Raw genomic sequence first — 13,465 nt, forward strand, 5'->3', positions numbered from 1 at the left:
GAATAATGGAGGGAGGAGGGGAATGGGATGTTTTGGATGTTCTTTTTTGTTTTAATTTTTATTTTGTTTTTTTGAGTAAAGAAAGTGTTCAAAATTGATTGTGGTGATAAATGCACAACTATATGATACTGTTAACAACTGACTGTACACTTTGGATGATTGTATGTTATGTGAATACATATCAAGAAAATTGCATAAAAATGAGTCCCCAGTCTTGGCGCTGAACGCGGGACACAAGGTCCGAACAACGTGCTGCTCTGTGGGTTCCTGGACCCCCGAGGTGGGACATTCGGGAGCCTCAGCTCCGTGGCCGACAGAGAGACTCACCTCCGAGAGCTGGACGAGAGGGTTTCTAGCCCCCCCGGCCCCCAGGACCCCAAGGGCTGCTGCTGCCGCGGAAAACAGGTTTGAAGTTCCACCTCTAGGAGCAGGCCTACAAACTGCACTGAAAGATCCAGGCAAGCCACAACTGCCTAAGGAAGAAGAGCTGTAAGATATCCTTCAGCCTGGTGCGGTGTGACGTCATTTGGCTGCGCCGAGTGAGGACCCGGATCCCGGAAGTGCCCCTTCCCCAGTCTTGGCGCTGAACGCGGGACACAAGGTCTGAACAACGTGCTGCTCTGTGGGTTCCTGGACCCCCGAGGTGGGACATTCGGGAGCCTCAGCTCCGTGGCCGACAGAGAGACTCACCTCCGAGAGCTGGACGAGAGGGTTTCTAGCCCCCCCGGCCCCCAGGACCCCAAGGGCTGCTGCTGCCGCGGAAAACAGAAGTTCCACCTCTAGGAGCATGCCTACAAACTGAATTGAAAGATCCAAGCAAGCCACAACTGCCTAAGGAAGAAGACCTGTGAAGTGTCCTCCAGGGGAAGACCAAAATCTACAAGAGTTATGAGTTAGAGATACCTATTCTTGAATCATGGAGGAGATTGAAAAACTGACCACCATGGGACAATTAACACATGAAATATGATTTTTCATGTTCTTATCTATAAGCACTGAATGTTTATTGCTCAGACTGAGAGTGGAAATCAGAGGAAGACCGTTGGTGGCAGAACTATTGACAATGCAAACACTGGAATCAGTGACCTTCAGTGATGTATCTATAGACTTTGATGCAGAAGAGTGGGCCTTGATGGATAAAACCCAGAGAAACCTGTTCAGACATGTTATGCTAGAGGTTATCAGTCATCTGGTGTCAGTAGGGTATCAGCTCTGCAAATCAGAAGTGGTTTCCCAGTTGGAACAAGGAGAGGAACTGTGGAGGGAAGGATTAGGATTTCTCCAAGGACAGAGTACAAGCAGACAGAAAGACGATAGAGAAGAAGAAATGATAACCATGCCACATATCTGCAATAAGAAGAAATATACCATCCAGCCAAAGCAGCAGATTTCTACTATTGGAGAGGATCCATTTGTGAGTAATCATTTGGGAGAAGATTTAATTCACTCCACATTGACTGACATGGAAACAGAGCCCTATGTAAATGAACATTCTCAAAAAGCTATCAGTTATCAGTCATTCTTTACTGGACATAAGCAAATTCAGTCTGGACATAATTTGCATGATTATCATCCATGTGTAAAAGCCTTGAGAAATATTTCTGTCCCTAGACAGTATGAGAGAACTTGCACTGGAGAGAAATCACATGTCTGCCATCTATGTGGGAAATATTTCAGTCAATGTTGTAACCTTAAGGAACATGAGAGAACTCACACTAGGGAGACAGCATATATCTGCCATCATTGTGGGAAAATCTTCACTTATAGTTCAAAGCTCAGAGACCATGTGAGAACTCACACTGGGGAGAAACCATATGTCTGCAAAGTATGTGGGAAATCTTTCAGTCAACATGGTAACCTTAGGCAACATGAGAGAACTCACACTGGGGAGAAACCATACATCTGCCATCTATGTGGGAAATCCTTCAATCAAAGTGGTCACCTTAGGCAACATGAGAGAACTCACAATGTGGAGAAACCATACATCTGCCAGCTATGTGGGAAATCCTTCAGTCTAAGTGAAAAGTTTAGGCAACATGAGAGAACTCACATTGGGGAAAAACCATATGCCTGCAAAGTTTGTGGGAAATCCTTCAGTCGGTGTGGTAGCCTTAGGATACATGAGAGGATTCACACTGGGGAGAAACCATATGTCTGCCATTTATGTTGGAAATCCTTTCAAGTAATTTCTAAACTTAGGCAACATGAGAGAACTCACACAGGGGAGAAACCATATGTCTGCAATTTGTGTGGGAAAGCCTTCCATGTAAGTTCTAAACTTAGGCTACATGAGAGAACTCACACAGGGGAGAAACCATATGTCTGCCATCTGTGTGGGAAATCCTTCAGTCAGTGTGGTAGCCTGAGGGAACATGAGAGAATTCACACTGGGGAGAAACCATATGACTGCTATCAATGTGGGAAATCCTTCCGTCATTGTAGTAGCCTGAGGGGACATGAGAGAACTCACTCTGGGGAGAAACCATATATCTGCCATTTGTGTGGGAAATCCTTCCATCAGAGTTGTAAACTTAGGCAACATGAGAGAACTCACACTGGATAGAAACAATATGAATGCCATCTATGTGAGAAAGACTTCCCTAATTCTAACTTCATACAACATATGAGAACTCACACTGGGTAGAAACCATACACCTGCCACCTATGTGTAAAATCCCTAAGTCAATATGGTATTTGTAAGCAACATGAGAGAACTTACACTGGGGGAAACCATATATCTGCAATTTATGAGGAAATCCTTCAGACATTGTGGTACCCTTAGGCAACTTGGGAGAACTCACACTAGAAAGAAACCGTATGTCAGCTTTCTTGCAGGAAAGAGTTCACTGATAGAGTGATCCTCAGACAACATGAGATAATTGACACTGGAGAGACATGTCTATGATCTCTGTGGGAAAACCTTTATACATAATTCTGCCAGTAGGAACATCATGGAACTCAATAAATATTTTGTGAATATGCAAGAGTTCTCAGACATGCCTACCAACTTTAAAAAGTAGCAACTCACACAGGAGAGTTTCATCAATGTCTAAATGCCTTTATTTACAATGTGTCCTTAAATAACATGATTACACTATCCTGGGAGGAACAGTATATAATTACCTATAATAGATTTCAGCTGAGCCTCAGCATTGGTGTATGCAGGCATAGCTCAGAGTTAGAATAACTCCAAAATGAGAAAACTTGATAAGAAAGACATTATCAGTAGGAGGAAACTGTTAGAGAACTCAAGGACATAATTATTGGTGGAATAATTACTCATTGGAGAAATGTGTGAAATCATTTACTTACAGAGCAATATGTCAAATAGATGTGACGTTTCCCATTTTATAAAATAGTCTCTGTAGAGATGTATATACAGATGTATGTATGTGTGTATGAAATAAAGTCTTTGGTGGCTTTGAATTTATTCCTCAAAGTTTAATTCCCCATAATGAGGAAATCTCAACACTAAAATCAAATAAAAAAGGGTTCAGATGGAGTTCATATTGGAAATATACTAGGAAAAACGTAAAAAATAAATGCTTTATAACACAATTCAATCATGCAGAGTTTTGCCTAGTAAACTATTAATGAGAAACAAATTAAGACACAGGATTGTGATCTGGGAGTGCTGAATGCAGAATTTTTTAATGAGTTTTAGACAAGGAAATCAATGTTTTTTTCTTAATGTTTTGCAAATACTTATGAAGTAAAAGCTGTAGCTGAAAATTCTAAAAAAAAAAAAAAAAAAAAAAAAAATGAATGTAATGTTATTTTATTTTTTCCTTTTGTGAGCTTTGCAGCCTTTTTAAAATTATTTCCTTCAACATCTATACACAATAGTAACAACTCTCAAAGCATGATTCAACAGGTAGCCAGAGAGCAAATCACAAAGAATGTCATGGGTCACAGTTCCACAACCTCAGCCACTTCCATTACTGTAAAATATATCATACACACAAAAAGGCATCAATCCTCAATGCACAGCTCAACAAGCAGCTATATAGGTAATCCCCAAAACTGCCATGGGCTACAGTTCCATAGTCTCAGCTCTCTCCCCATTAGGCGATAAAAAGTATATACAGAAATGTGAAGACCTTCAAAGCACAATTCAGTTAGCAGCTATAGAGCAAACCACAAATGATGTCATAGGCCACAGCTCCACCATGTCATTTACCTTCCTCCAGCCATTCCAACACCCCAGTATCCAAATATATATATATATGTACAGGTTCACTATTCATAGACCTATATTAAATTTTATCTTGTTTGTTGCTACTCCTTCCTCTCATTTAATCTCTGTCTCCATCTTCAGGGGTGTCTAGGCAGTGAGCACCCTAACTTGTTCATATTGAAAGGGGATGTGGACAGTATGAGGAAGAAGGCTGCATCTGATTGTTGACCTTAAAAAGGCAGTTGCCTCTGGGTTTTAGGACTTGTCTGGCATAGGAACACTCGGGTGGATTTAAGTTTCTGAGAGATAAAACTTAGTGAGTGAATCTTTATAGAATCTCAGGTAGAGACCTAAGCATTTGGGAACCTCTTTTGATAAGGGCATGACATACTGTGGCCATTTGAGATGTCTAGCTTGAGCTTGCATAAAAGAAACCTCCAGGATAGCCTCTCAAATCTATTTGGGATCCTGTAGCCACTGCAACCTCAGCTTGCTACCTTTGTTTTTTGCCTCTTTTGGTAAAACAGGCATTTTCAAATCCTTGCTGCCAGGACCAGGCTCATTCCTGGGAGTCATGTCACATGTTGCCAGGGAGATTCATTCCCCTGGGAGTCATGTCCTTCATGGAGGGGAGGTTAATGGTTTTATTTGCTGAGTTGGGCTTAGAGAGAGAAAGGTTGCATCTGAGCAACAAAAAAGGATCCCTGGAGGTGCATCTTAGGCATAATTATAGGAGAGCTCAGCCCCCCATTTATAACCCTAAATTTCACAAGAGCCAGCATCAAGTCAAGGGCTTGATTTATTAAGTAGTGGGTTCCTAATTTTGCTTAATATATATTCTATCCCAAGTTAAATGGTCAGTTTCTTACATTATCATCACTTAGTTTTACAATCATCATCACTCTCAACTAAAGTTAACACAACATAATTATCATAACATAATACCCCCCAGAGATCTTAGCTGCTAATTATTCATCCCTAGTGTAGTGTTGGTAAGATATTCCTATTAAATACAGTCTTTAATATGTAACAGGTAGTTTTTCTATGCCACTCTGTTGTTAACCCTCTGTACCTGTGCCATACCTTATAAGTATATTATAACACTTATTTAGGTTTGTGGTGCTACTCTGTAGGTTACATGCCTTTAAATAACCATTTACAAACATGTCCACCTTCATTGCATCACTGACTGATACTTATAACCCCATTAATGAACTATGGTCACACCTGACCATTCCAATACCATTAACTTCACCCCCATTTTCATATCTGTATATATTATGTTATGATTCCACCTTCACTATCTTCTGACCATATCTAGGACCTCTATATTCTACATTATAAGACACTTGTTTTACATTTTTCATGGAGTTCACATTAGTGGAAATATACAGTAGCTCTCCTTTTGTGTCTGGCTGAGTTCACTCAGCATTATGTCTTCAAGTTCATCCATGTTGTCATATGTTTCATGACCTCATTCCTTCTTACTGCTGTGTAGTATTCCATCATGTGTATATAACACATCTTGTTTATCCACTCAATTGTTGAAGGACATTTGAATTGTTTCCATCTCTTGGCAATTGTGAACAAAGCTGCTTTGATTGGTGTGCAAATATCTGTTCATGTCACTGCTTTCGTGTCTTCTGGTTATATTCTGAGAAGTGAAATTTCTGGATCATAGGGTAACTCAATATCTAGTTTTCTGAGGAAATGCCAAACTGTCTTCCAGAGTGGTCTCTGTCTATCCAGAGTGTACCATTTTACAGTCCCACCAGCAATGGATAAGGTTTCCAACTTCTCCACATCCTCTCCAATATTTGCAGTTTCCTGTTTGTTTAATGGCAGCCATTCTTGTCGGTGTGAGATAACTCTTTATGGTCTTGATTTGCATTTCCCTAATAGCTAGTGGAGATGAATAATTTTTTTGTGTGTTTTTTAGCCATTTGTATTTACTCTTCAGAGAAACGTCTTTTCATAACTTTTGCTAATTTTATAATTGGGCTGTTTGTACTATTCCTGTTGAGTTGTAGGATTTCTTTATATATGCAAGATAGTCTCCTCAAATACATGGTTTCCAAATATTTTCTCCCATTGTGTTGATTGTCTTCCTCATGTTTTTGACAAATTCCTTTGAGATACTGAAGCTTTTGATTTTGAGGAGTTCTCATTTGTCTACTTTTGCTTTCATTGCTTGTGCTTTGGGTGTAAGGTCTAAGAAGCTACCTCTTAATATTAGGACTTGAAGATGTTTCCCTACATTATCTTCTAGGAGTTTTATTATACTGTCTCTAATATTGAGGTCTTTGATCCACTTTGAATTAATTTCTTATAGGGTGTGAGGTAATGGTCCTCTTTCATCCTTTTGGATATGGTTATCCACTTCTCCCAGCTTCATTTTTTGAAGACACTGTTATGTTTCAGTTCAGTGGATTTGGGGTCTTTATCAAAAATCAGTCAACCATAGATCTGAGCATCTATTTCAGAATTCTCAATTCAAATCCACAGATCAATACGTCTATCTTTGTGCCAATATCATGCTGTTTTGTCTACTGTGGCTTTATAGTAGGCTTCAAAGTCAGGAAGTATAAGTCCTCCCACTTCATTTTTAATTTTAAAATGTTTTTAGCAATTTGAGTCATCTTTCCCTTTCAAATAAATTTGATAATTAGCTTTTCCAAGTATGCAAAGTAGGTTGTTGGAATTTTTATTGGAATTGCATTTAATCTGCAGGGTACAATTGACTTTTAGCCTTCCTATCCATGAACATGGAATATCTTTTCATCTCTTTAGGTCCCCTTTTATTTCTCTTAGTAAAGTTATGTAATTTTCTGTGTAGAGGTCTTTTATCTCCTTGGTTAAGTTTATTCCTAGGTACTTGATTTTTTTAGTTGCTATTGAGAATGGAATCTTTTTCTTGTGTGTCTCTTCAGCTAGGTAATTTCTAGTGTATAGGAACATTACTGACATGCATTAATCTTGTATCCTGCCACTTCTCTGAATTTGTTTATTAGCTCAAGTATGTGTGCCAGTTATTCAGGGTTTTCCAAATATAAGATCATATCATCTGCAAATAATGACAGTTTTACTTCCTCCATTCCAATTTGGATGCCTTTAATCTTGCCAGATTACTCTGACTAAAACTTCTAGCACAATGTTGAATAATAGTGGTGACAGCAGACATCCTTGTCTCATTCCTGATCTTAGAGAGGCTTTTAGTCTCTCACCATTTAGTACTATGCTGGCTGTGTGTTTTTCATATATGCCCTTTATCATATTGAGGAAGTTCCCATCAATTCCTACCTTTTGAAGTGTTTTTATCAAAAAAAGTATGCTGAATTTTGTTGAATGCTTTTTCAGCATCTATGGAGATGATCATTTGATTTTTCCCTTTTGATTTGTTAATGTGCTGTATTACATTGATTGATTTTCTTATGTAGAACCACACTTGCATGCCTGGGATGAACCCCACTTGGTCAAGGTGTATGATTTTTTAATGTGTCTTTGCATTCATTTTGCAAGTATTTTGTTGAGAATTTTTGTATCTATATGAATTAGGGAGATTGGCCTGTAGTTTTCCTTTCTTGTAGCATCTTTATTTGGTTTTGTCATTAGAGTGATGTCAGCTTCATAAAACAAGTAGTATTCCATTTTCTTCAATTTTTTGAGTTTCAGGAGGAATCATGTCAGTTCTTTCAAGAAAGTTTGGTAGAATTCCCCAGTGAAGCCATCTGGCTTTAGGATTTTATATGTAGGAAGTTTTTGATGACTAATTGGATCTCTTTACTTGGTTTGTTGAAGTCTTCTCTTTCTTCTCTGGCAAGTCTAGGTTGCTCATGTGCTTCCAGGAAATTATCCATTTCCTCTAAATTGTCTAGTTTGTTGGCATGCCATTGTTCATAGTATCTTCTTATAATGTTTTTTTTAAATTTCTTTGGGATCTGCAGTAATAGTCCTCATCTCATTTATTGTTTTGTTTGTTTGGGTCTTCTCTCTTTTGACTTTGTCAGTGTAGCTAAAAGTTTGTCAATTTTATTGATCTTCTCAGAGAACCAACTTTTGGTTTTATTTATTCTCTTTATTCTTTTTTTTGATTTCCATATCATTTATTTCTGCTTCAATCTTTGTTGTTTGTTTTCTTCTACTTCCTTTAGGATTAGTTTGCTCCTCATTTCCTAGCTTCTTCAGTTGTTCCATTAGCTCTTTGATTTTAGCTCTTTCTTTTTTTTAATGTATGCATTTAGAGTTATGAATTTCCCCCTCAATACCTCATTTGCTGAATCCCATAGTTTTGATATGTTGTGTTCTCACTTTCACTCACATCTGGATATTTAGCAATTTCTCTTGCAATTTCTTCTTTGATTCCTTTTTTTTTTTTTTTTTGGTAAATAATTTTGTGAGATTTATTATTTATTACTTTTGTAAAGTAAAACACCCAAGATAAAGTTATGCAAGTAGATGTCAGACATGACGTATTTTCCAGTTATGCTGGGGTCTATCTTTAGGGTTGCCAGATGTAGCAAATAAAAATACAGAATACCCAGTTAAATTAAAATTTCAGATAAACAACATATCATGTTTTTACTGTAAGTATATCTTAAATAGGGCATGGGACATACTTATACCAAAAAATTATTGTTTATCTGAAATCAAACTGAATTCAGTGTCCTATATATCATCTGGTAAACTACCTATCTTAATATTCCAGAATTTATAAGTAGATCTATATTTAAAATACAAACAAACTTCCTGCTTTAAATTTGATAAAACACAGCAGAATGCTCAAAACATGACTAGTTAGAACAAGGTGCTATTCTAACAGAGAGGGTTCATTTTACTACTGATAGTTCATTAGACCAACTAGGTTAGCTAAATATGAAAGAAATAAAAAGCTTTAAAAATATTAAAATTCCCCTAGGAACTTTACAAATAAGTATTCTTTGTATAAAAAAGAACAATTAAAGTGTGGTAAAAATATTTGTATAGCTTGCCACTGTTTAGCGCTTATGGAAACTAAAACATCAATGTGGTTTATGTGATACTTAAAAAAAATACAAAAGAGGAAACCGTCAAGAAAAGTTTTTGACTGGATCTCAAAGTTTTATAGATCTCAAACTATAGGAAGAATGAAACAATTTCCTCTCCAGACTCTCCCCCTTCCTACAGTTTGAGAAATGGTCTTAGATTTTCAGAACTGTGATGACTATTCATATGGAATACAACTGGAATTCAAAATGTGGATACACTTTGTTTGAGAAAACATGACTCTGAAATGAGGGTTGAAAAACTGCCTGAAAAGGGACAGGATTGCCCAAGAGCAGGGTTTCTCAGCCTTGGCACTACTGACATATTTGGGCAGACAGTTGTTTGTTGCTGGGGGATTGCCCTGTGCATTGTAGGATGTTTAGCAGCATCCTGGGTTCTACCCACTAGATGCCAGCAGCACCCCCCACTCCCCAGTTATGACAACCAACAATGTCGGCAGACATTGCCAAATGTGTCCCGGGGGGCAACCTGACCCCTGCAGAAAGCCACTGGTCTAGGGGAACCTCTGGTATCTTGGCTTTCCCCGGGCAATTTCACAGTCCTCAGTTCCCAACAATATTTAAAAACAATATTGCTAGGCCGTTTAGAAAAACAAAAGAGAGAAAAAAAAATTACAACAAAATTTGCATCCATCCAGTCCATGCTGACAAAATAATTCTAAATATATAATTAAAATAAATTAGTCTATGACCCTATATCTGAAAATACTTCTAACTCTCTTCGTACATAGGAAGTTGTGTGCCAATACAGGGTTTAGACTTGAGACCAGTTTTCAGTCCTGCTTCTCCCGCCTGCTCACCATCTGTAAGAGGTAAACTTTGTGGGTACTTTCTTTTTTTTTTTTTTTTTTATTTTTTTATCTTCATTTTATTGAGATATATTCACATACCACGCAGTCATACAAAACAAATCGTACTTTCGATTGTTTACAGTACCATTACATAGTTGTACATTCATCACGTAAATCAATCCCTGACACCTTCATTAGCACACACACAAAAATAACAAGAATAATAATTAGAGTGAAAAAGAGCAATTGAAGTAAAAAAGAACACTGGGTACCTTTGTCTGTTTGTTTCCCTCCCCTATTTTTCTACTCATCCATCCATAAACTAGACAAAGTGGAGTGTGGTCCTTATGGCTTTCCCAATCCCATTGTCACCCCTCATAAGCTACATTTTTATACAACTGTCTTCGAGATTCATGGGTTCTGGGTTGTAGTTTGATAGTTTCAGGTATCCACCACCAGCTACCCCAATTCTTTAGAACCTAAAAAGGGTTGTCTAAAGTGTGCGCAAGAGTGCCCACCAGAGTGACCTCTCGGCTCCTTTTGGAATCTCTCTGCCACTGAAACTTATTTCATTTCCTCTCACATCCCCCTTTTGGTCAAGAAGATGTTCTCCGTCCCACGATGCCAGGTCTACATTCCTCCCCGGGAGTCATATTCCACGTTGCCAGGGAGATTCACTCTCCTGGGTGTCTGATCCCACATAGGGGGGAGGGCAGTGATTTCACCTCTCAAGTTGGCTTAGCCAGAGAGAGAGGGCCACATCTGAGCAACAAAGAGGCATTCGGGAGGAGGCTCTTAGGCACAACCATAGGGAGGCCTAGCCTCTCCTTTGCAGCAACCGTCTTCCCAAGGGTAAAACTTATGGTAGAGGGCTCAACCCATCAAACCACCAGTCCCCTATGTCTGTGGTCATGTTAGCAACCATCGAGGTGGGGTAGGCGAATACCCCTGCATTCTCCACAGGCTCCTCAAGGGGGCACTACATCTTTTTATTCCTTGTTTTTCTTTTTTTTTTTTTTAACTTTCCCTTCTTTTTTAAATCAACTGTATGAAAAAAAAAGTTAAAAAGAAAACAAACATACAATAAAAGAACATTTCAAAGAGACCATAACAAGGGAGTAAGAAAAAGACAACTAACCTAAGATAACTGCTTAACTTCCAACATGTTCCTACTTTACCCCAAGAAACTTACATAATATAGCAACATTTCTGTGAACTTGTTCCTACTATATCCATCGGAAATTAACAGACTATAGTCATTCCTGGGCATCCCCAGAACGTTAAATAGCTTATCTGTTCTTCTTGGATTATTGTTCCCCCTTCCTTAATTACTCTCTACTGCTAGTTCCCCTACATTCTACATTATAAACCATTTGTTTTACATTTTTCAAAGTTCACATTAGTGGTAGCATATAATATTTCTCTTTTTGTGCCTGGCTTATTTCGCTCAGCATTATGTCTTCAAGGTTCATCCATGTTGTCATATGTTTCACGAGATCATTCCTTCTTACTGCCGCGTAGTATTCCATCGTGTGTATATACCACATTTTATTTATCCACTCATCTGTTGAAGGACATTTTGGGTGTTTCCATCTCTTGGCAATTGTGAATAATGCTGCTATGAACATTGGCGTGCAGATATCTGTTTGTGTCACTGCTTTCCGATCTTCTGGGTATATACCGAGAAGTGCAATCGCTGGATCGAATGGTAACTCTATATCTAGTTTTCGAAGGAACTGCCAGACTGACTTCCAGAGTGGCTGAACCATTATACAGTCCCACCAACAATGAATAAGAGTTCCAATTTCTCCACATCCCCTCCAGCATTTGTAGTTTCCTGTTTGTTTAATGGCAGCCATTCTAACCGGTGTTAGATGGTATCTCATTGTGGTCTTAATTTGCATCTCTCTAATAGCTAGTGAAGCTGAACATTTTTTCATGTGTTTCTTGGCCATTTGTATTTCCTCTTCAGAGAACTGTCTTTTCATATCTTTTGCCCATTTTATAATTGGGCTGTCTGTACTATTGTCATTAAGTTGTAGGATTTCTTTATATATGCAAGATATCAGTCTTTTGTCAGATACATGGTTTCCAAAAATTTTTTCCCATTGAGTTGGCTGCCTCTTTACCTTTTTGAGAAATTCCTTTGAGGAGCAGAAACTTCTAAGCTTGAGGAGTTCCCATTTATCTATTTTCTCTTTTGTTGCTTGTGCTTTGGGTGTAAAGTCTAGGAAGTGGCCGCCTAATACAAGGTCTTGAAGATGTTTTCCTACATTATCTTCTAGGAGTTTTATGGTACTTTCTTTAATATTGAGATCTTTGGTCCATTTTGAGTTAATTTTTGTGTAGGGGGTGAGGTAGGGGTCCTCTTTCATTCTTTTGGATATGGATATCCAACTCTCCCAGCCCCATTTGTTGAAAAGACCATTATGACTCAGTTCAGTGACTTTGGGGGCCTTATCAAAGATCAATCGGCCATAGATCTGAGGGTCTATCTCTGAATTCTCAATTCGATTCCATTGATCTATATGTCTATCTTTGTGCCAGTACCATGCTGTTTTGGCAACTGTGGCTTTATAATAAGCTTCAAAGTCAGGGAGTGTAAGTCCTCCCACTTCGTTTTTCTTTTTTAGAGTGTCTTTAGCAATTCGAGGCATCTTCCCTTTCCAAATAAATTTGATAACTAGCTTTTCCAAGTCTGCAAAGTAGGTTTTGGAATTTTGATTGGGATTGCATTGAATCTGTAGATGAGTTTGGGTAGAATTGACATCTTAATGACATTTAGCCTTCCTATCCATGAACATGGAATATTTTTCCATCTTTTAAGGTCCCCTTCTATTTCTTTTAGTAGAGTTATGTAGTTTTCTTTGTATAGGTCTTTTACATCTTTGGTTAAGTTTATTCCTAGGTACTTGATTTTTTTAGTTGCTATTGAAAATGGTATCTTTTTCTTGAGTGTCTCTTCAGTTTGTTCATTTCTAGCATATAGAAACATTACTGACTTATGTGCATTAATCTTGTATCCCGCTACTTTGCTAAATTTGTTTATTAGCTCTAGTAGCTGTATCGTCGATTTCTCAGGGTTATCTAGATATAAGATCATATCATCTGCAAACAATGACAGTTTTACTTCTTCTTTTCCAATTTGGATGCCTTTTATTTCTTTGTCTTGCCGGATTGCCCTGGCGAGCACTTCCAGCACAATGTTGAATAACAGTGGTGACAGCGGGCATCCTTGTCTTGTTCCTGATCTTAGAGGGAAGGCTTTCAGTCTCTCACCATTGAGTACTATGCTGGCTGTGGGTTTTTCATATATGCTCTTTATCATGTTGAGGAAGTTTCCCTCAATTGCTAACTTTTGAAGTGTTTTTATCAAAAAGGGATGTTGGATTTTGTCAAATGCTTTTTCAGCATCTATTGAGATGATCAATTGATTTTTCCCTTTTGACTTGTTA

The 13,465-nt window shown here is 38.2% G+C and overlaps 1 protein-coding gene across 1 annotated transcript; it reads left to right on the forward strand.

The window, feature by feature from the left end:
* The first annotated feature begins 215 nt into the window (after window positions 1-215).
* Window positions 216-10,035, forward strand: LOC119522164 (zinc finger protein 596-like). Its single transcript, XM_037820813.1, has 3 exons — window positions 216-863; window positions 994-1,947; window positions 9,951-10,035. The coding sequence occupies exons 2-3, from the start codon at window positions 1,064-1,066 to the stop codon at window positions 10,033-10,035; spliced, it is 969 nt and encodes a 322-aa protein (XP_037676741.1). The 5' UTR covers window positions 216-863; window positions 994-1,063.
* The last annotated feature ends 3,430 nt before the right edge of the window (window positions 10,036-13,465 follow it).

The sequence above is a fragment of the Choloepus didactylus genome, chromosome X, assembly GCF_015220235.1.
Source record: "Choloepus didactylus isolate mChoDid1 chromosome X, mChoDid1.pri, whole genome shotgun sequence".
In the NCBI taxonomy this organism is placed as follows: Eukaryota; Metazoa; Chordata; class Mammalia; order Pilosa; family Megalonychidae; genus Choloepus; species Choloepus didactylus.